The 23,626-nt window shown below is 47.7% G+C and overlaps 6 protein-coding genes across 6 annotated transcripts; 3 read left to right on the top strand and 3 right to left on the bottom strand.

Moving 5' to 3' along the window:
* Positions 1–372: 372 nt before the first annotated feature.
* TGAM01_v204484 (hypothetical protein) lies at positions 373–2,247 on the bottom strand (the record flags this gene model as incomplete). The annotated part of the gene is made up of 6 exons (XM_018807723.1): positions 373–634; positions 712–1,085; positions 1,165–1,491; positions 1,545–1,612; positions 1,681–1,897; positions 1,972–2,247. The coding sequence occupies 6 exons, from the start codon at positions 2,245–2,247 to the stop codon at positions 373–375; spliced, it is 1,524 nt and encodes a 507-aa protein (XP_018659061.1).
* Positions 2,248–3,168: 921 nt separating this feature from the next.
* On the top strand, positions 3,169–4,474 carry TGAM01_v204483 (hypothetical protein; the record flags this gene model as incomplete). The annotated part of the gene is made up of 2 exons (XM_018807722.1): positions 3,169–3,371; positions 3,481–4,474. 2 exons carry the CDS (start codon positions 3,169–3,171, stop codon positions 4,472–4,474), a joined length of 1,197 nt encoding a protein of 398 aa, XP_018659060.1.
* Positions 4,475–5,651: 1,177 nt separating this feature from the next.
* Positions 5,652–6,963, top strand: TGAM01_v204482 (hypothetical protein; the record flags this gene model as incomplete). Its single annotated transcript, XM_018807721.2, has 3 exons — positions 5,652–6,549; positions 6,605–6,766; positions 6,857–6,963. 3 exons carry the CDS (start codon positions 5,652–5,654, stop codon positions 6,961–6,963), a joined length of 1,167 nt encoding a protein of 388 aa, XP_018659059.2.
* Positions 6,964–8,325: 1,362 nt separating this feature from the next.
* Positions 8,326–9,509, top strand: TGAM01_v204481 (short-chain dehydrogenase; the record flags this gene model as incomplete). The annotated part of the gene is made up of 2 exons (XM_018807720.2): positions 8,326–9,323; positions 9,389–9,509. 2 exons carry the CDS (start codon positions 8,326–8,328, stop codon positions 9,507–9,509), a joined length of 1,119 nt encoding a protein of 372 aa, XP_018659058.2.
* Positions 9,510–10,254: 745 nt separating this feature from the next.
* Positions 10,255–12,142, bottom strand: TGAM01_v204480 (SGE1; the record flags this gene model as incomplete). The annotated part of the gene is made up of 3 exons (XM_018807719.2): positions 10,255–11,299; positions 11,366–11,787; positions 11,894–12,142. 3 exons carry the CDS (start codon positions 12,140–12,142, stop codon positions 10,255–10,257), a joined length of 1,716 nt encoding a protein of 571 aa, XP_018659057.2.
* Positions 12,143–18,832: 6,690 nt separating this feature from the next.
* TGAM01_v204479 (hypothetical protein) lies at positions 18,833–19,211 on the bottom strand (the record flags this gene model as incomplete). Its single annotated transcript, XM_024549433.1, has 2 exons — positions 18,833–19,042; positions 19,083–19,211. 2 exons carry the CDS (start codon positions 19,209–19,211, stop codon positions 18,833–18,835), a joined length of 339 nt encoding a protein of 112 aa, XP_024405773.1.
* Between the last annotated feature and the right edge of the window lie 4,415 nt (positions 19,212–23,626).

Below are 23,626 nucleotides of genomic sequence, written 5' to 3'. Positions count from 1 at the left end.
CATTTCTCAAACCGCTGGCAACTTCCAACTCTTGCATCATCTCATCCCAAAGCTGGTTGTCCATATCCTATCCTTATGCAGTATGTTTGAAAGCGCCTTAGTCTTATCGTTCAGTCGAACATTATTCACAAGGGCGGCTGATGGGAAGTTGGTAGCGAAAGAGCAATTTATGGAGGTATATCGAGAAGATGGGTTGGGAAAGATGTAGAGTTCAGCTACATCAAATTAAATGTAAAATAGGTAAAAAGCTGAAATATAATGAATTTGATAGATAATTACATATTGGTGTCGAATGGGCCATTTACACAGCTATGAGGCTTCTAGGAAATACACTGCGGAAACCAACAATACGACAAATAAGAACATGAGTTCTCAAGGATATTTCTGAGGCAGAGGGTGGCCATAAGCAAAGAGGTTGGACGGATCGTACTTGTGCTTCAGCTGGGCCAGGCGAGGCAGCTTGTCTGCACCAAATACATTCTCAATGGGCTCATCACCTCGAGCATAGTTGACGAAAATAGTCGGCTTGTTATATCCAGTGTACGGGGCGTACTGCGAACGAATTCGAGCTCCGTAGGTGTTTGCTGCGTTCTGCGTTGCGCTGTCTCCGGCGTCGTAGACAAACTGAGCTTGGCTAATACAACGAACACCATGTTAGCAAGATGACCGAATGAAGAAAGAAGAACAAACGATGGGTATCGTGGATCTTACAAAAAGCCCCAAACATCTCTCCATGGCCAAGCGGTCTCGCTTGCAGGAACAGCAGCAGTCGCCTTGTTGCCAAAGAGCTCCAACATAATCTGGCTAGCGCGACCACCAGGGTTCTTCGCAAAGAAGTCCGTGATGGTCTCAAAGCCTTGCTGCCAACCAGCTGCGCTGTAGACTTTTTGGTTGAGAGAAAAGCTGTTTCGCGGCTTATTGGGCAGGCAGTTTTCTGGGTCATAGCCAGCTCCACTGTAGGCAATGATCTTGTTCCACGGGAGAATAGCAGTGATGTATTGGGCGCCGAACGCAAGAATTGGAGCGAGGGCCTTGCGGGCGTCTGCCTCTGTGCCGTAAAAGATCCAATCGGAACCGACTTGGCTCTATACATCGGTTAATCAGCATTTACTCAGTCGAATGTCTCATCTCTCATCTGAGTTAACTAAAATGGCATGAACTTACGACGTTGAGAGTGCTGTTCCAGTTCAACACTATGACAGCAGCCAGGTTTGAGGGCATGGGGCTGTAGTTCTTCTCGATAAGCTGGAAATACTCCAGACTTCTCTCCTTGGGAAGGTAGAAGTCGACCATGAAGACGTTGCCGTTGTTGTTGCTGGCCAATGTTTGGACCTCGAAAGTGGCAGACGTGATGACACCGAAGTTTGCACCTGCACCGCGGATAGCCCACCACAAGTCTGGGTAGGAAGTGGCCGATACCGTCTTGGCAACTCCATCAGCGCCGACCAGACGGACGGATGTCAAGGCGTCAGCAGTCAGGCCAAGCTCGCCCTGTGTTGATAAATGTTAGCAACGTGTACCTGTGGATGTCGAGATATTCCTACCATCAGACGTCCAACACCACCGCCAATGGCAACACCAATGACAGAAGGGCATGAGCAGCTGCCAGTCTCTAAGAACGTGATTAGTTAGGAGATTCATAAGTTACCTTCGAGCATTTACGACGGAGAAAACACTTACGGACGTAGAAGCCAGCGTTGTACAAGGGGTCAAGAATATCACGATAGCGAGCACCGGGACCAACGGTCAACGTCTGGGCTTTTGAGTCGATTTTAACAGTGTTGAACTTGCTCATGTCCAGGGACAAGCCGTTCTGTAATTTGCCGAAACTAGCCGCATATCCATGGCCACCGCTGCGAGCCATGAAGGGAATTCCATTGGTTCTGGCTAGGTTGATCTTGAAATACGGAAATTAATAAAGTTTTCAACTAACAGAGTGTTTAGCATATGCCAAACGATTATTCTACATACCACTTTGCTAACATCCGCCTCTGTTCCAGGGCTCACGGCGGCGCTGTATGTCGGGGCGTTGAAGATGGACCAACGCTCCGTGGCATTAGCAAAGGTAGTGTCACCAGGAAATGAGATGGTTGTGTTCACAGCCCAGTGGCGGGCTGGATCCGTCAGGAGGCCCTTGAGATCTGCCTTACACTCTCCCTTTGCTGCTGCAGGAAGGGCTGCAATGCCTCCGGAGAGAGATAACAGGCAGAGGGCAGATGCCCAAGTTGAGAAGGTCGCCTTGACCATGGCTGGATTGGAGACAGGAGAGACAAAGATGCAGTGCTAGGCTACATGGCGAGAAGTATAGGGGTTAGAGCTACGATTTATATGCTTGAAGCTTGACACGAGAGGTCAGCAACCTCGAGCAAGAGCATATTCCAGGCGTATTTCTGGATATTTTTGGACGCACTTTCCACTAGTTTCCCCTTGGATTACCGTCCTGAATTACCGCTATACTGCATCAAGCGGCTTGCTTGGCCTCAGCTAGCACAACTCTTCGACGCATGTGGTTTGAGGCTTACAGCGGGTACACGGTCAGGAGAGAATCCTCCACAAGACCCGGAGGATGGCACGTTTTTCGACGCTGGGGCTTGCAGCCAATATAGTGTCCATCTTGCCGGTAACCGATATTCACGGGCCGAGTCTTGTTTTGATCGTCTGTGTTGACTGGCTGTGCTGACTGGAGAGTGGCATGCACCCCTGGTCTGACTCGTGGGGCCTCTTCAGCTGCCGATTTCTAGTGTGTGCAACTAAATTAGCCCCGAAATCCCTGCAGCACCTAAGAATCAACAGCAGCATTCAAGCACTTTCATGAAGAATACTCTATGAATAACAATATTTTGAACAGATTTGAATAGAAAGTTGTAAGGAATATTATGAAAGTCGTAGAAATTCTTTGAAGTAAATTAAGATAAATACTGTATCAAGAAAACTTGTAGTAGCTTTTCATACTAATCTGTATACATGTGTTCATGCATGTACACTGCGCGTGGTAGGAGCTCCAACCATCTTGGCACATGGTACATGTAGACTATATGCACGTATCTTCTTTTCTTCCACCAACGCTCGGCCTTACTTTTTCCTTTTTTTGTTATGAGGCATTAGTAGAAACAATTTTCTCCGCATGTGCTACTTTCTTAGCTTTGCCTCTGCAAGCCTCCAATAATCATGACTTCCCTCTCCAGCCTCAAGCAGTCTCTTTACTACGAGATTGCTGTTAGCAAGCTTCAAGGCAGGATAAACCTGCCAGAAGAAGCCGTCTCCAATCCACACCATGTTTACAATCAAGGTGTCTTTCATCGCTTCAGGAACCCATACCCCTCGTATGGCGAACACCCCGAGTTTGTTCATTATCTCAAAAACGTCGTCTGGTGAGTTTTCTCTTACACAAGTTGGAACAATATTCCTATTTTGTGCTTTATTTCTTTCTCTTCAGATTTAATTGTATTCTTGTTTGCTTACTAGAAAGCTCTAATTTAGGCCGGTTATCCGCGGCGAGCTCCAAATCCCAGATACCACACTCTCCAAGATCGCCGTGAGGAGACCCCAGTGGCTTCCACACCGAAAAGCCTCGACGAAACTTCGTGCTACTTGGCTCGGCCACGCATGCTACTATGTCGAGTTCCCCTCAGGCTTACGAGTTCTCTTCGATCCGGTGTTCGAAGATAGATGCTCTCCAGTCAGCTTCTTAGGGCCTCGACGCTTCACCCAACGCCCCTGCGATGTTAAAGATATCCCAGTCATTGACGCTGTTCTAATCAGCCACAGCCACTACGATCATCTCTCTCACAACTCAGTGCTTGAGATCCAAAAGGCGCACCCTCAGGCACAATTTTTCGTTGGTCTGGGCTTGGAAAAATGGTTCCGCAAAGCGGGGCTGACCAATGTCACGGAGCTTGACTGGTGGGAAGATGCTGAAATGACCATCAAAGCTCAAGGCGGCGATAGCAAAGAGGAGACCATCCAGGCAAAGCTGTCATGTCTGCCTTGTCAGCACACCTCGGGTCGTATCCCTTTTGACGTAGACCGAGACACAACGCTCTGGGCCTCTTGGGCTGTCCAGTCAGGCGGTAAAAAGGTCTGGTTTGGAGGCGACACAGGATACCGTGCCGTGCCAAAGGTTCCCAAGGCTTCTGATGACTATGGCCCAGACTGGGATCACCTGCCTCGGTGCCCTCAATTCAAACAGATTGGAGAACATCGTGGACCATTCGATCTGGGACTCATTCCCATTGGCGCGTACTATCCGAGGGTTGCCTTCTCAGCTATGCATGCCAATCCTTTTGATTCAGTAGAGATCTTTACAGACACAAAGTGCAAGAGGGCAATGGGCATCCATTGGGGAACATGGGCACTGACTCATGAGGAAGTACAAGAACCGCCCAGAATTCTGAAGGAGGCACTACGCCGTAAGGGTATTCCTGAAGATGGCGTTTTTGACGTGTGCGACATTGGCGAGAGTAGGGAATTTTAAGCCGAAGCTGGAGCTGAAGTTGAACCTAGCCCCGAGTATGGATGCTACAGAGGTTTTGTCAGGGTTTGCGTTTTGTTCCGAGAGTTCTAAGCTAGAACGCTTCTTCATGTAACCAAGCTATGAAAAGATATTCAGCCAATGCAATGCCATGATGCCACTTTGATTCTCGTTATGTGATCACAGGACTCAAATGCAACATCTCTTCTGCATTTACTAGGGATTCTGTGCACATTCAGCTTTCTTAAACATGCACGACGGCACTGCGACCTCTTTTCAACTGTTTCAAAGCCACGATAGTGTACGAAATCAGAGTTATGAGCTTATCACATGCTAATTCATCAAAAAAGTGGCAATTATTTGGTTAAAATCCCAGCTGAATGGGATCGTCACACCGGCCACAATTACAAAGGCTGCCGCACAAACTAGCCTGTCAAGGCAGCTGTGAAATCTGCCTCGTGCAACTTATAACACTCTCCAGCTCTCTATGTCAAGGTAAACCTCGATAAACTGAGACTACAGTATTGATGGGAGCACTGCTATCGAGGCTTCGAGCTTCAACTGCCATTGAGCCTGTTGAGAGATACGGAAAACAGATGATTACCTAATGGGGGCAAGCGGCTGTGAGCATTTGAGCGCCTCCACCTGGTGATGATTCTGCAGATCATTATTCCCACTTCAGTCCGGGCCGAAGCGTTTAGGGTTTAGAAGCAGCACTAGTGACAGCCCGTAAGCTGAGGGGGTTTTGGGGGGGCGTGGTTTCTTGTTCAGCGTTCCTGATCTCCATCTTTCAATGTGGCAACAGGGATACCTCTCTACTCCCATGGAAGGTGGGGACTTTCGATACATGCTTATGTCGAAACACTTGATAGAATAACAAAAACGTGATCTTTAGTGGGCATAGCAACTAGCTGGCTGCGTTTTCATAAGATAGTTGAATTAGTGCAAGGCTACGTAAGCAAGCAGGAATGCCGAAGGATGACATTCTGTCGGTGAGATCTAGATAAGCTAATGAACGAGGACCGAGCCGTATCTAGATTCCCCGTATTACGAGTATGCGCCATGGATGCAATAGACTGTCATGTAAAACTGCTATAGCTATCAACTTTATAGCAGATATTAGTATCGATGCTTGGCCTGCTCGAGCAAGTGATTGTAGCATCCATCATCTTTTGCACCAATGAACAATATGGTGCGCCTCACAAACCTCCTCAGAGCCTCGTTGCTCCCCCTAACAGTCAACGCCGGATTGTCAAACTTTGATGACTGGGAGCATGGACGTGTTGCTCTTCAGGACGTCAGCATTCACTTCCGCTACGCAGGCTCAGGCCCGCCGGTGCTTCTTGTGCATGGCACTCCTCAATTCAGCCTGACATGGCAACACATTGGCCCCATTCTCGCAGAGCAATACACAGTCATTGCGGTAGACGTCCGTGGTACTGGAGATTCCAGCATTCCGCCAAATGAGGATTATACTTGTGAAACGGTTGCTGGCGATCTCAAGGGCGTGCTGGACTTTTTGAACATCACGTCTGCGTACGTTTTTGCGCACGACAGTGGAGTCGGCATGGCTACAGCTCTCGCGATCCAGCATCCCTCTATGGTGAAGAGGCTGGCCATTGCTGAATATTTGTTCCCCGGCTTTGGCTATGAGCAGGCAGCGTCGCCTGGCCCTTACATGGATCTGTACGGCAACCCGCAACTCTCAGCGTTTACCATTCCTGATTTTGCCGAGTTTCTCGTCACTGGCAAGGAAAAGCAGCTTCTACAGTGGTATTTCTACAAGGGCAGCTACTCTGGTGGCACCAGCTTCAGCGAGGACACGATCAACCGATATACTTCAAGTATCTCCAAGCCTGGCTTTCTCAGATCAATGCTGGGTGTCTATTCATCCGCCACAGTCCATGCAGATTCACAATTTTTCCAAAGCCACCTGGGCCCAAGCCCTTTGAATATTCCCGTGCTTGCAATTGGAGGAGAAGCAAGCAACGGCAATGAGGATATCATGCGTGTTTTGTACGCAAGAGTATCGACAGATTTGAGCACTGCCGTGGTTCCCAAGGCAGGCCACTGGCTGGGTATGTCTCTTTTCCAGACAACTTTATGAGCATCGTATCTAATATTGTGCACCAGGTGACGAGAACCCGTCATGGACAGCGAAGCGTGTAGCGAAATTCTTCTCAGAAGACAAGCCAGCCTTAAAGAATGTTGATCTTTCTTCTTTCGCTGACCAGGTTACCCTTCAAGTTGGTTTCTTTGGCACTTTCAGAAATGCCGCTCTTGGTGCAGGCCTTGGTACGTAAAGTCCAGCAGATGCTATCTTCTTTGCTACACACGGGGCATTGTTCAAATCTCAGACGCAATGATTGTTAACCTCTCCTTTAGTTGCTCAAGTTGCTCAGATGCGTCAACAGCTGGAATATGCCGCTGCCGCTGCCGCTGCGGGCGTCGATCCGGCGCAATACGCCGCCATGGGCAACGGACCGAAATAGCCTCTCCCTCATTACACAATGCCAGTTTTCAATGCCGCCCAAATGCAAGCAAAGTAAGAAAGGCGAGTTGGAAATAGGGATGTTCGGTTAAAACGATTAAAGAAGTTGGGAAAGAAAAATGAATGTTTGTAGATGACTAGCTAGACTGAATAACTATGCGAAGACTTGACCAATTTATACCAATGAATACATATAAACAGACTTTTTGCGCCCAATTGAATCTTTTCAAGAGACGGAACGTAATTGAGAGGACTTGTTTAATTGATCAATCAGTACATGATACGAAATAGTGTACTTTGTTGCCAACTAGGAACGTACTTTGAATGAGCAGCTTACAGCTATTAAAGCCATGTTGTAAAAACAGTTAAGGAATTATTCGATCTAGCTGGGGATTTCTTCATTTTCAGAAAATAAAACGATTGCTGCAGCTGAGTGTCGTATTGCGTGGTAAGATTGTTTTGTTTCCATCGAACAAAAGAGGCTCACTCTCTTTATACGTCAAACTTGGCTTTATTACTGTTTTCTAGCTACATACTTTCTATCAGGAACGTGTAGCGAGCTGCAATACCTCATCAAAGCTCTAAACGGTTAGCCCTAGTTTTTACACAGTCGTGTACTTTGTCCTTGTACAAAAGCTGAAATCAGACATGTCCTCAGGCGTCATATTTCTTTGAACAAGCTAGTCAACTTTCCAAGTATTGTCTTATTACCAGGTACCTACAATGCTTGCTAATCGTAATTGGTCTTCGTAGAACGGACGGCCGGATTATCCAGACAATCCAGACATCTTAGGCTATATTGGGAATCTCCGATGGTGCCCAAGAGCCGTGTAGTGCCCCTCCTTTTGCTAGTGCTAGCTAAAAGGATCTCCGTGCATGATATTCGCACACCCCGAGCGTGTCTTTTCTTATCTCGGTGTTTTCACAAGTAGCAGGTTACAAGGTACACACTAAGGGATAAAGCATCAGTATATTAGTAAAAGAAATAATAAAAATAAAAAGTCATTTATATCATTTTAGTTTTAATATGCTTAGTATGCTTGGAATGCTACTTCTATTCTGGCTGAATTATATAATCGTATTCACTTGTTCGGTGTATTGTCCAGCCCCACATAATCCCTCCGGCTTGTTGGTTGTTCAATGCGACTCTGCACCAGTTACACGTGTGAAAGGATAGTCGGCAGGACTGCCCATGCCGTGCTCGTTGGTTCGAGGGTGCTATAAGAATGTCACATCACGTCAATCAGTGCCCCGCCATCAAACAACGGCCCCTCGTCCTCCTCCTGCCCGTCCATATAAGTCGCTGATTCTGCCTGTTGCGACACAGTCACTCTTCTTAACTCCAATTCCTCCACTACAGTCCATGGCGATTTGCTCGTTCCTGTCCCGCCGCTCTCGTTCTCCCCCGAAACCCACACCCACCAACAAAATGGGCACTCCCGAGTTCACCCTCGCCGCTGCCGAGAAGCAGGCCGGCAGAAAGGCGTGGGCGTATCGCCAGTTCATCGGCAAGACGCCGCTCGTGGACAAAAAGGACGCTGAGCAGGTTGCCGGCAAGACAGCAATTGTCACCGGTTCCAACATTGGCCTGGGCCTCGAAACCGCCCGCCAGCTTCTTGATCTGGGCGTTGCCCGGCTGATCATGGCTGTGCGCACGGTCTCCAAGGGCGAGAAGGCTCGGGAAAATCTGCTTGCCGGCCGAAAAGACTTCAAGGGCGAGATTGAGGTCTGGGAGATTGACATGCTCTCATACGATTCCATTCAAAAGTTTGCAGAGCGCACCAAGACTCTGGATCGCCTCGACATTGCGATCCTAAATGCCGGTTCTTATCGGGCGTTTGAAGAGTTCCACTCGTCCACCGGCTACGAGGACAGTATCCAGGTCAACTACCTGTCGACCATCTTCTTGTCAATCCTACTATTGCCGATTCTCAAGGAGAAGGCGCAGACAAAGCCAGGACGCCTCACCATTGTCTCATCCGACACGGCCTCCTGGGCCAAGTTCGAGGAGAGAAAAGAGCGCCCGCTTCTTGCCTTCTACAAGAAGCAGACAGACCCCAAGAACTGGAACCACGCAGAGCGCTACGCAACGAGCAAGCTGCTGGGCCAGCTCGGCGTGAGCAAGCTCGTGGAAAAGGTGCCGTCTTCTGACGTCGTCTTGAACCTGGTCAACCCGGGCCTGTGCTACGGCACCGAAATCGTCCGTGATGGCGACGGTCATTTCCTTGGCACGCTCTACAGGCTGGGATTCCGCGCACTCGGCAAGCCAGCTCCCGTTGGCGCCCGCAGCATCGTGCATGCGGGAGTCTCTTTTGGCGAAGCATCGCATGGACAATACACAGAAGATGGAGAGATTCGCCCGTAAGTACAGCCTCAAGCCAATGATATTCAATCTTGATGTTCATAACTAACGTCCTCGATTATAGATTGGCTGCTCTACTCTACAAGCCAGAGGGCAAAGAGATTGCCACTCAGCTGTGGGAGGAGACATTGGCTGAGCTACCCTCTGCTCCTGTTCAGGAGGCGCTGCAGGCAATCAGCAACTAATTCAGAGAGTGGTCTGCACCGACGCGATACAGAGAGTTTGAAGGCATATTCTGGGCGAACAAAGTTTTATCTGGAACCAACTTTTTAATATGTTTTGATTTTAGGAATGGTGCTATTATACTAGTGATATCAAGGCCTTTATCTTAGGTCCCGCAACAAGATTGTATTTCATTTGTTTTCTTTCTCTTCTAGATAATCGTGAGCTTTGTCAGAGTTAGTTGTTTGTTCAAGCTTAGAAAATCAGCCTATTTTACGAACAGAAGAGAAATATACCCGCGCTATCAGACTTCATAACCAGGCTCCCAAAAGGCTATATTTTCTTCAGCACTCCTGCCCTGCCAAATAGTCTCATTTTTGCACCAGCATGGTACTTTGTGATCAGGTAGAAATAGTTCATGCAACTACGATGGGTGCTATAGCCATCTGCCTTCTTGGTTTCACGACCTGACTCTCGTCCAATTTACGTTTACTCGCCACGACAGCTTTCATCTGAAGTTCCTGAGTGAACAGAATCTAAGTGCTCTCTATGTTTATTGCGATCTTATGACTGATAAATACAAGACATTCTTGAAGGTGTAATCGTCTGAGAAGAAAATAATGCAGTAAATTCAAGCATAAAGTGTAACTATCCTGCCTTCTGACACGGCCGTCCAACCCATTGTAAGATAAAGAACATGTCCATTTATATACAAATGCTTTCCCCACGCGCTACTAAACTCTAAATGCAAAGAACGGGCATTCCATGTTAAGCTCCACCTGCAGCTGCTTTGATTGCATCTGGGTCGATCCTCTTCCATGGCATTGCTGCAGCTACCAACATGGAAACCCCAACAATTGCACAGATAAGGAGGTATGCGTCCCTAATACCGATAGAGTAAGCTGCAAGAATGCCTGGTAGATCTGCTGGTGAAAAGACTTTTCGCAAATCTCCAGCACCGGTAGCTATAACCTCCATTGGGATCACATTGGGAGCCAATTTGGGCAGACCGACCAGCAAGCGGTTCACAAAAGCGGCTTGCGCTGCAGACACCCAGATGGCGCCACCAAGTGTCTGAAACTCCAATAACATGGCAGTGGCGGCTGGTAAGTCGGCCGCTTCAACACTCGCCTGAGCTGTAGAGAGGGGAATCTGGAACCCCAGGCCAAGGCCTATGCCGCACACGATCTGGATACCAATCCACGTCCCTGTATTGGTATTGATGTCGAACAAATAGCTAAGGCCGCAGCCAAGAGTTGCGATGGCTGATCCAACAAACATGACAACCGTGACCATGCCTGTGTTTGTGGTGATGATGCCAGAAATTAGAATGAAGAGCATGCCCGGGATGATAAAAGCCAAGGTGTGAGCACCAGCAAGCACAGCACTATCATCTCGGATGGCCTGAAAGTAGAGAGGGAGGTAGTAGACCATAGCATAGAGGGCTCCGCCTTGAAAGGCTATGTAAATCATCGACAGTCCAACAAAACGCTTCTTGAAGAGCCGAGGAATCACTGTCGCTCTTTCACCTTGCCACATCTCAACGAATCCGAAAAGAATGAACGCCACAACACAAGTCACAAGGAGACCGATGACAGTTCCAGAGTTCCAAGCGTGCGATACGCCGCCGTATTGCACAGCTATGAGGTATGAGACGATGCCTCCCAGCAGCAGTACAAAGCCGATCGGATCCATCTGGAGCAGCTTCTCTTTCAACGGAGCTTGTCGGGGGCGAGCGATAGACGGAAGGCGAAGGAAAAAGATGACGCCGAGGACGGGAGGGACACCAATAGGGAGATTGACGTAGAAGCACCTTGGAGTTTCGTTTCAGCTATCAAAGTTCTTACGAGGGGGATTCGAAGACAGATGCGTTTCTTACCATCGCCAAGTGATATCAGCAGCAAAAGCACCACCGATTGAAGGACCCAGAATACTTCCAATCCCAAAAATCGCTCCAAGTATCGCGGTATAGTTCGCTCTCTTCTTGGGCTCTACAATGAAAGCGACGATTGTATAGGAGCCTGAGCCGACACCAGATGACCCAATACCGGCAATGACACGGCCTACTATGAAGACTGATGACGAAGGGGCCACAGCGCAAATGAGACTGCCCACTTCGAAGATGAAAATGGCTATGAGAAAGCTGAACTTGAGGGGAAAGTTTTGGTAAATCTTGCCCCATGTCGACTGACAGCCGCCAGCGGTCAGGAAGAAAGCGGAAGCGTACCAGGCCTGGTCTTTGATGCCATGGAAGTCGTTGGTGATGGCAGGGACAGAGGTCGCGACAATGGTCTGAGAGGTCTGATAAGTAACGATTTCATAGTTACAGGCAAAAAAAAGACAAGTAAAAACATGCGATGAAAAAACCTTTGAAACAGCTGAAGAAAAAAGAAGATGTCATGCGTACCATGTCAAGGGCGATCAAAAAAATGCTAAGCATAAGAGAAATCATGTTCACCCAAAGCGCAAAGCCGGTGATATACTGTGACTCTGCTTGCGCATTCTCGCCATCTTGCTCTGATGCGAGCACTTGGTTCTGCTCTTTGATTCTATCTTGCGACGTAGCAGGAGACTCAAGATCTGAGGTATCTGGAGAAGACGAGGACGGCAAGCTGCCAAGCGGGTAAGGGCCTTCCGGCTCTCGCGTATCGCTCATCTTGAAGTTATTGACGCAGTGCAATCATAACCTTGTGGCCAACGAGAAGCAGCTTAGAAGCCCTTTGGATCTTTAGGTCGCACTACCTATATAAGAGACGAGTCTTGGGGCCAGCGTTGGGCCATAGTGACGAACCCACGTCCTGATCAGTTAATTATCCGACGCAGAGGCGCTCGGTTGGGGAGCAAGCGCAACCAGAGGATACGCCGAGTCTCCGCTGCTGCATATAAAGCACGGGCAGCCTAACTGTGGCAACATAGCACGCTTTACGAGCAGGAACAATTTGGAAGCTTTTACGATTTGAAAGGAATATCTATGCCAAGATTACAACAATGGCGCAGTACCTAGTAGCTACGAGTTCACATTTCCCTCTTGGAGCAATTCAAACACGCGGTGTCTTAGATGCAAAGATACGCTCTGTTTGCAGAGTCCGCTTCTTACGACAGATCAATGTCTTATAACTGCGTTGGGCGCAGCCAAGCTGAAAAGCTGGATACAACGCCAAAACTTGCCGGAAGCAGCAAAGCGTGAGTGAAATGAAAGCAGGGGGACAATGAGAGATGTGGAGACGGCCAACTCTTCCCCTCAGTGGTCAAGTTGCGCCTTATCGTATCACACGAATACCCAGTATACCCAGTGTAATGGGAGGGGGTGGGAAAATTACTTGCACTTGGAATACAAAGTACAGACTGGATACGGAGACGCAGTGAGACGGCTTAATCAAATGCCGAAAGTTTTTGCCGGCCCTATGTAGGTTATGCTCTGAGACGCTTGACTTGTAGTATCATAGCTTTTATTGTATACACAGAGTATCTGGGGACATTAGAGATCTTGCTTTAATATGAAGAAAAATAGATAAATGAAACAGTTTTTGATCACATTAAGTAAAAACACTGATCTGTTGAACAAAGAGATCATTAGAAAAGAAAATACTGCAACTGCTTGGTAAAGGTTGAAGCTACTCCTTCCAAGTTTTCCCCGCCATTTTTTAAGAGCGCGAAGATAAACCCGGCTAGATACTGAGTTCTCGGGTCACTGCTACCCAGATACGGAGAGACGGGCCCATGATCAATGACAACTCAGGATTCGTTAACACACGCCCCGTGATATAAGGGGTGCCTTGCATGATGGCATGATTTACAGGGTATCTACGCCGTTGACGGATCGTGGATCCACATCAAACCCCGAGCCAAATCGGGATCGGCCCGGGGCTTAAAACGGAAATCGATAGACAGGGGTTAGTCGCGCTGATCGTAGATGCAATACAACCCAGGGCGATTGCGGTTTTGGGAACTTGAGAATGGAGCAGTGTCTACCGATGTCTTAAGCCTAGAGCAACCACTTTGCTTAGAAACATTCAAATATTATACGATATCGCATATAATATTACATGTTGTTTACAAGCCTGGTGCTTCAAGCAGTGTCTATTTATTTTACTAATTTTTTTCACGGAGTAAGCAATGCTCATGAACTCGTATATAGAATACAACGTATAAAAGTAGCGTCGTAATGGATGTGCACTTGTGCATTTTGTGTAACATTTGATCAGCTCTACCACATGTGAGTTGTAGACTTCCAGGGGTCGAGCACGTGGGCATCTACATGTGGCTATGCGTAATGAATACCGTGGACGTAGCTGGCCGGTACTTCTAATGAGACACTAGATGCAGGGGCATACCCATACCGTGATGCTAAGAGTACGTGCTAGCATTAGTGGCGTCGTAAGCATAACATTTCGATTCCTCCTTGGACGTGAAGGAGCCTCAGAGCCGATTAGGGGTATGACACGGTGGAGGGGTTTGTGCATGGGAGCAGCTGGGATATCGGTGCCACGCAATGAGTCTCCACCAAGAATTGAGACAGCATCAATACGACTAACCGTTAAGACAAACTGCCACAGCTTACACGTTCTTTTCCCAGGAATTCAGCTGCGACGGACCGAATCAATGCTACCTAGATCTCCACCAACATACGCGTAAATAGGATACAAGCCAATAGTGAGCGGCTGAGCATGAAGCTTTCGTGACGCCCAAGACGGGCCGATCACCATATGGGAAAGCTGACACCAACGATCGAGACTATCCAAGCCACTCAGCGCAATTTTCCGGCGCCAGTACCGACGGGTTCCATCAAGTAAAGTTGAAGCCGGTTCGCGGGCCAACCTAGACATGGAAAGCTCTTTCGCCCCTTGAGCAGCATCACAAGTATAAGATGATATACATAAGCCAAAAGAAAAACTCGTTGCGAATCATCCAGCTGAATGAACAACCCTGCTGAATCATGAATACGGACAATAGATCATTACCCAAGGTCGCATTGCTGCCTACAAGCGCTTGATTTATTGAATCCTTCTTTGCTCGCGCCCTCCGTTGAACCGCTTGTCAAATCACTGATTCAAACAACAAGGGAAAGGGGGATTTTTTATTCTCCGGTAACAGGGGAAGAATAATACGCTATTAGAAACTAATAAGCAGTAACTAAGATCATTGCACAAAGAGGACCCTAGTTAATGTAAGCAGCAGTGCTAACATGCCTACTAGAAGAATTAAGGCAGCATGAACCTTCTAAATATTAGGAAATCTGCATAGAGACTTGCATTGATTTTTAGCCTAAATTAGTAAATGATAATAGGCGGACACATTCATAGAGTACGTGTGTACCATCCTTGTAACGAATATCTGTTTCAATAATTGTACTTCTACTATACTGACTGGTCCTCCTGGTGGATTTTGTCTTGAACCATGATGCGTGTCCTGTACACCGTCTTTCTTACTCGTAGTGCCTCAACCAAGAGCTGGTTCAAGTCAATGTTTCGCTCTGGTAAAAGAGAACCTTCATTGTGAAAAAAAGTGAAGCTATACGCGGATGTAATACAAGCCTAGCTGATGCTTCTTTTACTGATGGTACAACTTCATTGAAACTGGTATCAGCCTGCCGAATACTATAGTCACTGCTTGGTTGCTAGAGTTTAGTCACCAATAGGAGAAAACTCGTTGATGAGCTTGACTAGGTTGAACAAAGTTGAGTGGAGTAGTCAACTAGATAAAGGGGTAACTTATGAGCATGGCATCTAGTTGTCAAACGTTATTTTGGGTTCCCAAATCCGCGGACGAGCTCTCCTGCAACTCCACTGATTGGGGGCCATGAGCTTTCCATGTTCTTTCTACGCCCCTGATGTTCACTTGCATTTGAAAAATATCACCAGAGGCTTTCTGGAAGGTGGATGATCCAATAAATCAACCCCTGAAGGTGACTCGAGCTGAGTTGTTCAAGAGATGTGCTCCACAGCTTCCAAATCACAGGGATATTCACCAATTTTAGGGAATCTAATCCATGTCTTGGAAGAACAACGCATTATCATATACAAAGGCGAAGGAATACAAGTGGTCAAGGGCAGAAAACCTAGAGAGTTTCTGGTAATGGTTACGAACTCATCGACTTAATCTTGACCTCAGCAACTTATACGTGAGTTGCTTCAATATCTACTCCATCTTCATATCACCAGTCCTGTTAGGAAAGAGAAGAGGGGAAACACGACCAGGGATAGTACGCTATTAAAAAGAAGAGGATCGATGGGGCAGCTGGGTATCAAAGTGTCACCCAAAGCGGGAGCTACGGAAGAGAACATTGGGACATCATGAACTGATGATAGCTCAACCCGGGAACTACAAGCCTCCCGACTGCGCGGTTCCCAAAGGATGCGAGTCTCTTTTTGGACGTTCATTGCAACCATGTCCGATGAGTTATCTCCACTAGCGATTCTTTCCTGTATGAGGTTGTGGGGAACTGGATGTGGTAGTCGCGCGCGAGCCAAAGATCGGGATAGAGAAGTGGCTCTCCCTAGTAAGAGGATGGATTCTTATCAGGATATCAATCCTTCCTTTAGGACGCAATATATGTAGATAGGGAAGGTAAAAGCCTACCCGCCATACCAATCACAGGTAGATTGACTAGAACAGACATGTAAGCTGACAGGTGGAGTCAGGAATGGTTTGGAGTAAACAAGCTGTTCACCTATATAGGCGTTTTACAAACATGTGATTTACTGATCTCTACATGTTTAATAATGATCATTTACTTGGCTCTATTACTTGCCGGGCATTGTATCTTGGGGGCGCAAACTCCGGATATCGGATACCCCAGTAAGGTGGACACCGCACCTGGTGGATTTCTCAAACGAGAGCCTCATTGTTGCGGTGTTCTTTGCAGTCGTTTTGAACATGGTACTGTAGCGTTGGCAGTGTACCGGGCTCCCTTGCAAAACTGACCGGGGAAGAGTCTCCATATATTGTCCAAGTTTATGGATCGCGTTGTAGCATTACAGGGGACAATTTTTCCTTGGGTCTTGAGCCAGATATGGCGATAGAGCTATACGGACCCTCTTTTGTTCTAGAAACGCAGTCGTAACCTCACGAGGCTTAGGGACTTTCTGGGGGCCGTTTGCACATGTAGCGAGTTTTCACCGGAGATACGGTATTCTCAAGTGTTTTTAGTATTTGAAATCGCTGCCTATTGCAGTATTTTGGTCCTTACCATGTATGTAATACCTGTAGCGGGCGAAACAGCGAGGCTGCAGGGCTCCCTGGTACATGAGTCTTGGCCGCTGTTGGCCTAAGCTTACATGTAGTTATCATCAATCACGGTTGCTACCTACTTGGACTTTCTATTATTGCAAGAATTGCACATAAAGCGGGGATTTGACCATTCTTATTGATAATGGCACAATTTGTGTATTAGTATACGGCTAAAGTAGTTTTTACATCTATAAACCGTTCCTGGCTTGTTTTATCATGCAGTGATTACAATTCGCCGTAGTTGAGCACTAACTTTGAGTCGCCGCAAATTCAATCCTAAAACGGAAATAAAGTACCGGTGTATATACTGCTGTTTCCCCCTTCACCACAATCGCTGTCAGTTGCTCAGCTCGAAGGATTCAATTAAATAGCCAAGGCGCCAGAGCACTCACCATCTTCCGCAAATGGCAATTACGTCGTTGGAAAGAGGCCGCAGTGAAACCTCCATATACAGGGGATCGTCGTGAAGGTGGCCTCTTTCTGGAGGACTCAGTGTCTCACCCGCCGCTCCCCGATTGCGATAAGCAGGGTGATCTTTGCTCCGCACGTGGGCGAGGTGTGAGATGAATGCATGCAACCCTGATTGAGCTGGAACTGCAAGGTCTTTCATCTCAATAATACCACCCTCTGGCTTATGTAGGGTTGGTCAAATCACATCGCCGGTTTATCGATTTCGTAAAAATCCGTGCGTATACTTCTTCCCCCCAAAAAAAAACCTCCGTGAGCCTTGAGCCAAGCATTGGTTGTTAATCAAGAGTGAGATGCATTAGTCTCTCTCCTCGTAAACATGACAAATGTGGCGTGTTTGGGACGACGACAGCCGCATGTGGACAGGGAACAGGGGACCAACGAAGCCTCGACGCAGATGGGGTGCGGATGTCAGCAATCAGTAAATATCTGTCCGAGATAGTAGTATATGCCTGATTCTGGTTACGCACTTGGGGTAATAGGTGTATTGTGCTGGAGGTGGTGTTCAAGTGTCTACGGAACCCCATGCTAGCGTTACCGGGAGTGACACACACTTGCGTTTTCGTTTTGCTTTAGGGTCCCGGAAGGCCGAAGATCTAGGACTGTTGGCGTGTGGATGCATGTCGAGAACATCATCTGCCATGTGTGGTGTGGTGTGGGTGTGAGAAGGAGACATTTCATTAGGTATCTAAGATGTGGAAGATAAGGGATTATGGATTTGCGAGCTGCTAATGAAAGCCTCAGGAGTCTAAGTAATACCAAAACAGCCAATCACATTTGCAAGTCTACAGATAATCCTCCCAGCCCTTCAGCTCCTGTATGACGCTCGATAACCGCGTCTCTACCGCCGGCAAAAGCACGTCGTTGACATCGTGCTGCTTTAGCCTCGTGACTGCGGCTAAAAGCTCTCTGCATCGTACCAGCAGCGAAACCCGGAGGATGTGTGCCCACTCGTGCTTCGATTCGACGTGGTAGTCCCCCACATTGCACATTCTGGCAGCAGCAGAAGGATCCTCATCCTCGACCTCTTGCCGCATCTGTCGAATACAGTTCGCCGCCCCTCGTTCTAAATACAGCGAGAGCCCCTCTATTACCAGCACGATAAGCTTGGTTGTTGCTCGGGGGGTGTGGCTGTGGTCGCAGGATATCCAGGAGTTGAGGCGAGCTAGAGCAATCTTTTGGTAGCCCAGGATCGTGTCGCTGGAAACGTCGACACCGTTTTCGTATTGTAGTTCGAGCTCTTCGAGCATGTGGAGTGCAGACTGGGCGCAGGCGCATATGTTGCCGTCCTTGATAGAAGGGCTGTCGCCCAGGCACAAGCCTTCTGTTGTTCTCACCGTCCGGCGGGATACGGTGGGAAAAGGTTGGCTTTGTGATGGTGATATGCTGCTGCTTGAATGTAAGCTGCTAAGGTCTCCAAGAGTGGAGTTTAATTGATCAAGATCTAATTGACGGCTCGCGGCGTTAGTGTAAGCCAAGACAAGAACCACCCGGTTATAGAAGAGCCATACCGATATTAAAGTTGTCACTCAAGTCTAATGAGAAATATGAAGGGCTAAAGTCCAGCGACGGAGAGAATTCTGATGTGGGAACTGTTGAGGCAAGAGGATGAGAGTCTCCTGTGAGCCCCGCAGACGTGTTGCTGCCGCTATCGCCATTGTTGAGGCTCGTCTCGCTGCCTGAGTTGCTCTTTGAGCTGCTGTGATTGTCGGAGGGAGCCGAGTTCTTTCGTCTCTTGGTGCCACGCTTTGTTCTCTCTGGAAAGACGCATGTAATACCGGTCCCTTGACATCGCTGGCAGCCTGTGCTTTCTCCAGAGCATTTGACCTGTTGGTTCCGGTGTTAGTGGCGCGTTTGTCTCATAGGGAAGAGCATTGTTATCATTGTTATCCACGCACTTTTCGAGCACGGCATTCTATACAAGCAAGCCGTGATTGTCGACATTCTCCAAAGGTGTGGTTGCTGGCCATTTTGGAAACGCTGTCGACTTCCGCCGAGCTATTGTTGTAGGAGATTGTGTAAAACATGTTTGCGGGTTTGTGCCGATAAGACGGCTTGGTGTATGGTTGTGAGAGGGAGGCTTTAGCAACGGTATTAAGGAGAGAGATAATGTAAGAGCAATTTAAAAGTAGGATAGTAACAAGTAATAGACCAAGCAAGTCGTCGTCGTCAATGGGCAACTCGACCACAACCGGATTGTTTGTGCGAGTGTGGCGTAAAACTTAGCATCTGAACATCCAGTGCAACCCAAGAAAAGTGGAAGAAGGGCTCAATTCTATAACTTATCGTGGAGACACAGCTTCTGCATCCTCGCCACAGATCACGGCCCCTCCGTGACTTTTATCCCTTGCCTCTGAACTTACAAAGGATTTACCGACTCTTAGCCATCCTGGCAACCTGTCAGGAACGGGCTAAGCGAACCTGGCAGCTTATAGGCTGTGTTTGTCGCCTCACAGACCAGCGACAACCGCTATTCTCCCGCAGGAGAGCTGATTACATGTATTTGCGCTGACCCTATCTTACACGCCAACGATGCAGACATTCCCGTGTGCATATACACTGACCCCCCCATGTAAAGGTGACTCAATTAGGAATAACCTCACCTTTGCTGCCCCCATTCTTGGTAGTTTATGAAGGTTCATGCCGTGTATCCATAGAGTAGCATTGCATTAGCTGGTTATGTATCAACTTGAGTAACAGTACAGCTTGCTAGCAGTCTGCCTTTTACAATTCGTACAATTACTTTTCCTTATAGGCTCTACTCATATCTTTAAATAGTAAATACAACTTTTAATGTTAAAGTTTCCATATAATTGTAAATTCAAGTATTGATTATTACTATTATGGTAACAACAATAAATAATAACAATTATTTAAATCCTCAATTTGCACTTTCTATCATTATGCATGGGTATTTATGTGTAAATATTTTAGTTAATAAGCATCAATACATGTGGGCTTATAAATAGCCTTGTAGATTTAGGCAAAAGATACTTGTATAGAACAATACAGTACGTGTAATCCTCCAATTTATTTAGTGACACGGCAAGGGGTGACTGAGCAAACGTGCTTGGGTTACGTGTATTGCTTGCTGGGTGGATGGATGGAGGGGTAGATCAGGCTATCTGCCAACCAATCGACAGACCCCGGCAGCTCCCGCTAGCATGCCTGTGCTCAGGAATAAGACAAGCCACTGATTCAATTCTCCATAGCCACGACAGAGGGGAGCAATCAGTGGAGAGTCTTGGAGTTCCACGGCAGTTTCCATGGAGCTTAGCCTGACGGTGCTCCGGACTGGAGGTCTCTGGCCGGCCCCTGCTAGCCTTGATGCTGGTGTTTATTTAGCAGCCAGGGGTTCGGTATTCCCAAGCGTGTAGGATCCAATCGATATGACCCGTTACTTTACATGTCATATAGGAGATGACGGGCTGAAAATCCTCCAAGGACTCAAAATGGATGGCACCGCAGTAGCGCTTGTTGAAGAGAGAACAGACACCCTCCCCCCCCTTAGCTATTAGTCTTGTTATTACCACTGCCACTAGGCACTAACACGCTCAGGCGTGCGGCCTGCCTCAAAGCCCTGCCGTCAAATTTCTGGCTGAGGCCGCAGGATCTAGGGCATTGACATTGACCGCTGTCGCATCTGGAATCCTTTGCAATAAGGCCTTGCGAAAAGAGCAAAGGCCAGGGCCGGGCCCCGGCGTCCATCAAGAAGCCTCCAGGAGCAATCGAAGCCTCCCCAAATCTCAGCGCTAAGATTATCGTATATGTAGCATTGAGCCGGTGGAGTGACCCAAAGTTTCACACGTGGTATCTGACCGCATAACACGGAGTGCATACCTTGTATTGGCTGCAAGAAGAGGCGGCAGGGGCAAAAGGAGGGGGCACAGCCAGCCATGAGAGGGCTGTAAGTGTCGTAATTGCCCATCTCTCTATCTTGCTTGGGCCAACCGTAATTCCTCGGGATATTGGACTGTGGGCTCTGATGAAAGTCCCTCCACTATGATCACGATCGGAAAAGAGATCATCCAGGCTAGCTAGCAGCCTATGTTTCAAGCGCATCAGGTAAAGGCCAGGGTTGTGGGAAGAGAAAAGAAGAACCAAGGTTGGTTGTCTAGCCAATATCAGTTGCCGTCATCTAAACCGCAAGTGAGAAGAAGACAAAACAATTGTCTTGATGCACACTCACACTTGGGATGAAGATCGGGATGACAAAAACGAGGCTCAGCATGAGTATAGTAAGCGGCGAAGTCTGCAAACACGAGCTGATATTACATGAATCTACTATGTATCTTTTTTTCTTTCTTTTTTTTTTTTTTAATTTTTTTTTTTTTAATTTTGAGATAGCTGATTACAGGACTTGACGCAAGAAAAGGATGAATTTGTGAGGGTTAAGCTTAACAGAACACATGTATTGCCTGTTTGTTCCACTTCTACTGCAACCAACTGGCGAAACAAAGTTACTACTTACAAATTATTTATTACGTTCAGGGTACTTACTGTTGTAGAAGCTTTATTCCAATTAATATTACTCAATATATTGATACGATAACTACAATCGTTATATAGAGTAATTTCCTACGCATATAGTGACTAGGGACCCTGGTTGTTCAATTCCTGTCTGCCAACTCAATCGTGTCAGGTCATAACCAAGGGAAGTTTTCTCCTTATGTCGTAGCTCTCTAACATTTCCCTTTATGTCATAGCCCTCTCTCCCTCTTCCCCAGTTATTTCTTTATCGCAAAGAACTGCCCGTGCAACGGCTTCTCGAGGATTCTGCTCCTTCCGCTTTCCCTATTTCGAGATTCAGGCACTGCTTCATTTAACGCCAGTTTTGCGTTCTCCAAAGTGCCGTCCACAGCACTAACTGAAACAAACAAAGCGCTATATGGACTGCCGTTTTGCAACGTCCAAAAACCTACTGTGGCCCTTACCAACTAATCCCTGACAGCGCCCGCTCGGTAGACGGTAAGCCTCTGCACCAACCATCCGTTCCTCGACCGCCTCTTTAGCGACGTTGCAGTAGCCCGGGGCAGCCAGCAGTGAAATGTGAGAGCGAGAGCCGTTTGAAACCGATTTGACGGAAAGCTCACTCCGAGGATTCGACGCCAACGAGAAAGTTGAGTTTCGACTTGTGTCGCCGTCGCGCTTGAGTTCAGGATTGGGCCGGCGGCTCTGTCGGCGTTGGAGTTGCCCCGATCTGCCTTACGAAATCCCTCACAACTGTGGTTTATATAAGAACGGACAATCCGCTTATATGATCTTCTTACTGCTGTACGCCCAGCTAACAGCACATGGATGTTATAGTAGTGGCCACACTAAGTAAGATACATGTACTGAGTGGGGTGGGCTCAGTTCAGTTCTCTCCTTCTCTCTTACGGCGCTATGGTATTACACGATTGTCCCAAACCGGCTCCTTCAACGGGTACGCGGTCTTCCTGATGCCCGTTTTTCTCTGCTTGATTTTGCCCTATATGCTTTTTCCGGGTAATTCGCTACGAGTGCTATAATGGGCCGTCACCTGGGGCCGGGTAGCATCGACGCTGAAATCGAGAACCAAACGACGACAAGGATACAGACAAACGACAACGCAGGGATCCCCGCACTGGAGGCAGCCGAACGTGGGAGAAAACAAGCAAATGGGGGCTGGGGACAGGATACGCTCATGCACAGAATATTGCAACGCTGCCTGTCCTTGTCCTGTGATACAGCGACGGGGTTGTCGTGGCAGTTCCAGGCTCTCCCATTCATATGTGTACCTATCAATACGGGCAGAACCTCAAGACGGAGCGGATGCTCCAACTCTGTTTCATCAATTCCATCGACGCCTGTGCCAAGATGAAGCGAAACGCACCGTAAGCAACATACATTCAAGCGCAGCACTAAGCGACTTGCTTGCCGGCGGGCGTAACGAAAACGAAGCGAGAACACGCCACGGAAATAACTGTATCTAAAGGAGCTGGGGCCCTGCTCTTGAAGGATTTGAGGTTATCACAATCGCCAGGGGCCGTGTGTTTGGGAGAGAAGGCGTGTTTATTCCATTTTACCACGAAGAAGACGTGTTATTTCCCTTTTATCAGGATGAAGGCGTGTGGCATTTCTTTGCCAATCTCATCCTATACGGCTATAATTAGTATAGGGAGGCTTGCGGCTGCTAATTACACGTAACAGGTCAGCTCTTCAACACAGCCATTCACACCATCTGCAGGCTGGTCAAAACGGGCACTTACAGCGACGATCTCGGTGATCACGGCGACTCCCATTACGGTAAACGACGTCCTATCGAATCGTAACAACGACACATATTCAGCCATCTACGTGGGTTTCTTATGCGTTGAGATGCCTATATTCGACAAACCTTGAAAGCAGATTTCGACACCCCGGGGCACACAAGTGGCGGCTGAAAAGCGCACTGACGTACCAAAGTCTCAGATCCTCTCGC

Source organism: Trichoderma gamsii (genome assembly GCF_001481775.2).
Source record: "Trichoderma gamsii strain T6085 chromosome Unknown Scaffold_13.2, whole genome shotgun sequence".
Lineage (NCBI taxonomy): Eukaryota > Fungi > Ascomycota > Sordariomycetes > Hypocreales > Hypocreaceae > Trichoderma > Trichoderma gamsii.
Note: the sequence above shows the minus strand (reverse complement) of the source record. Positions and strands in the feature narration are given on the sequence as shown.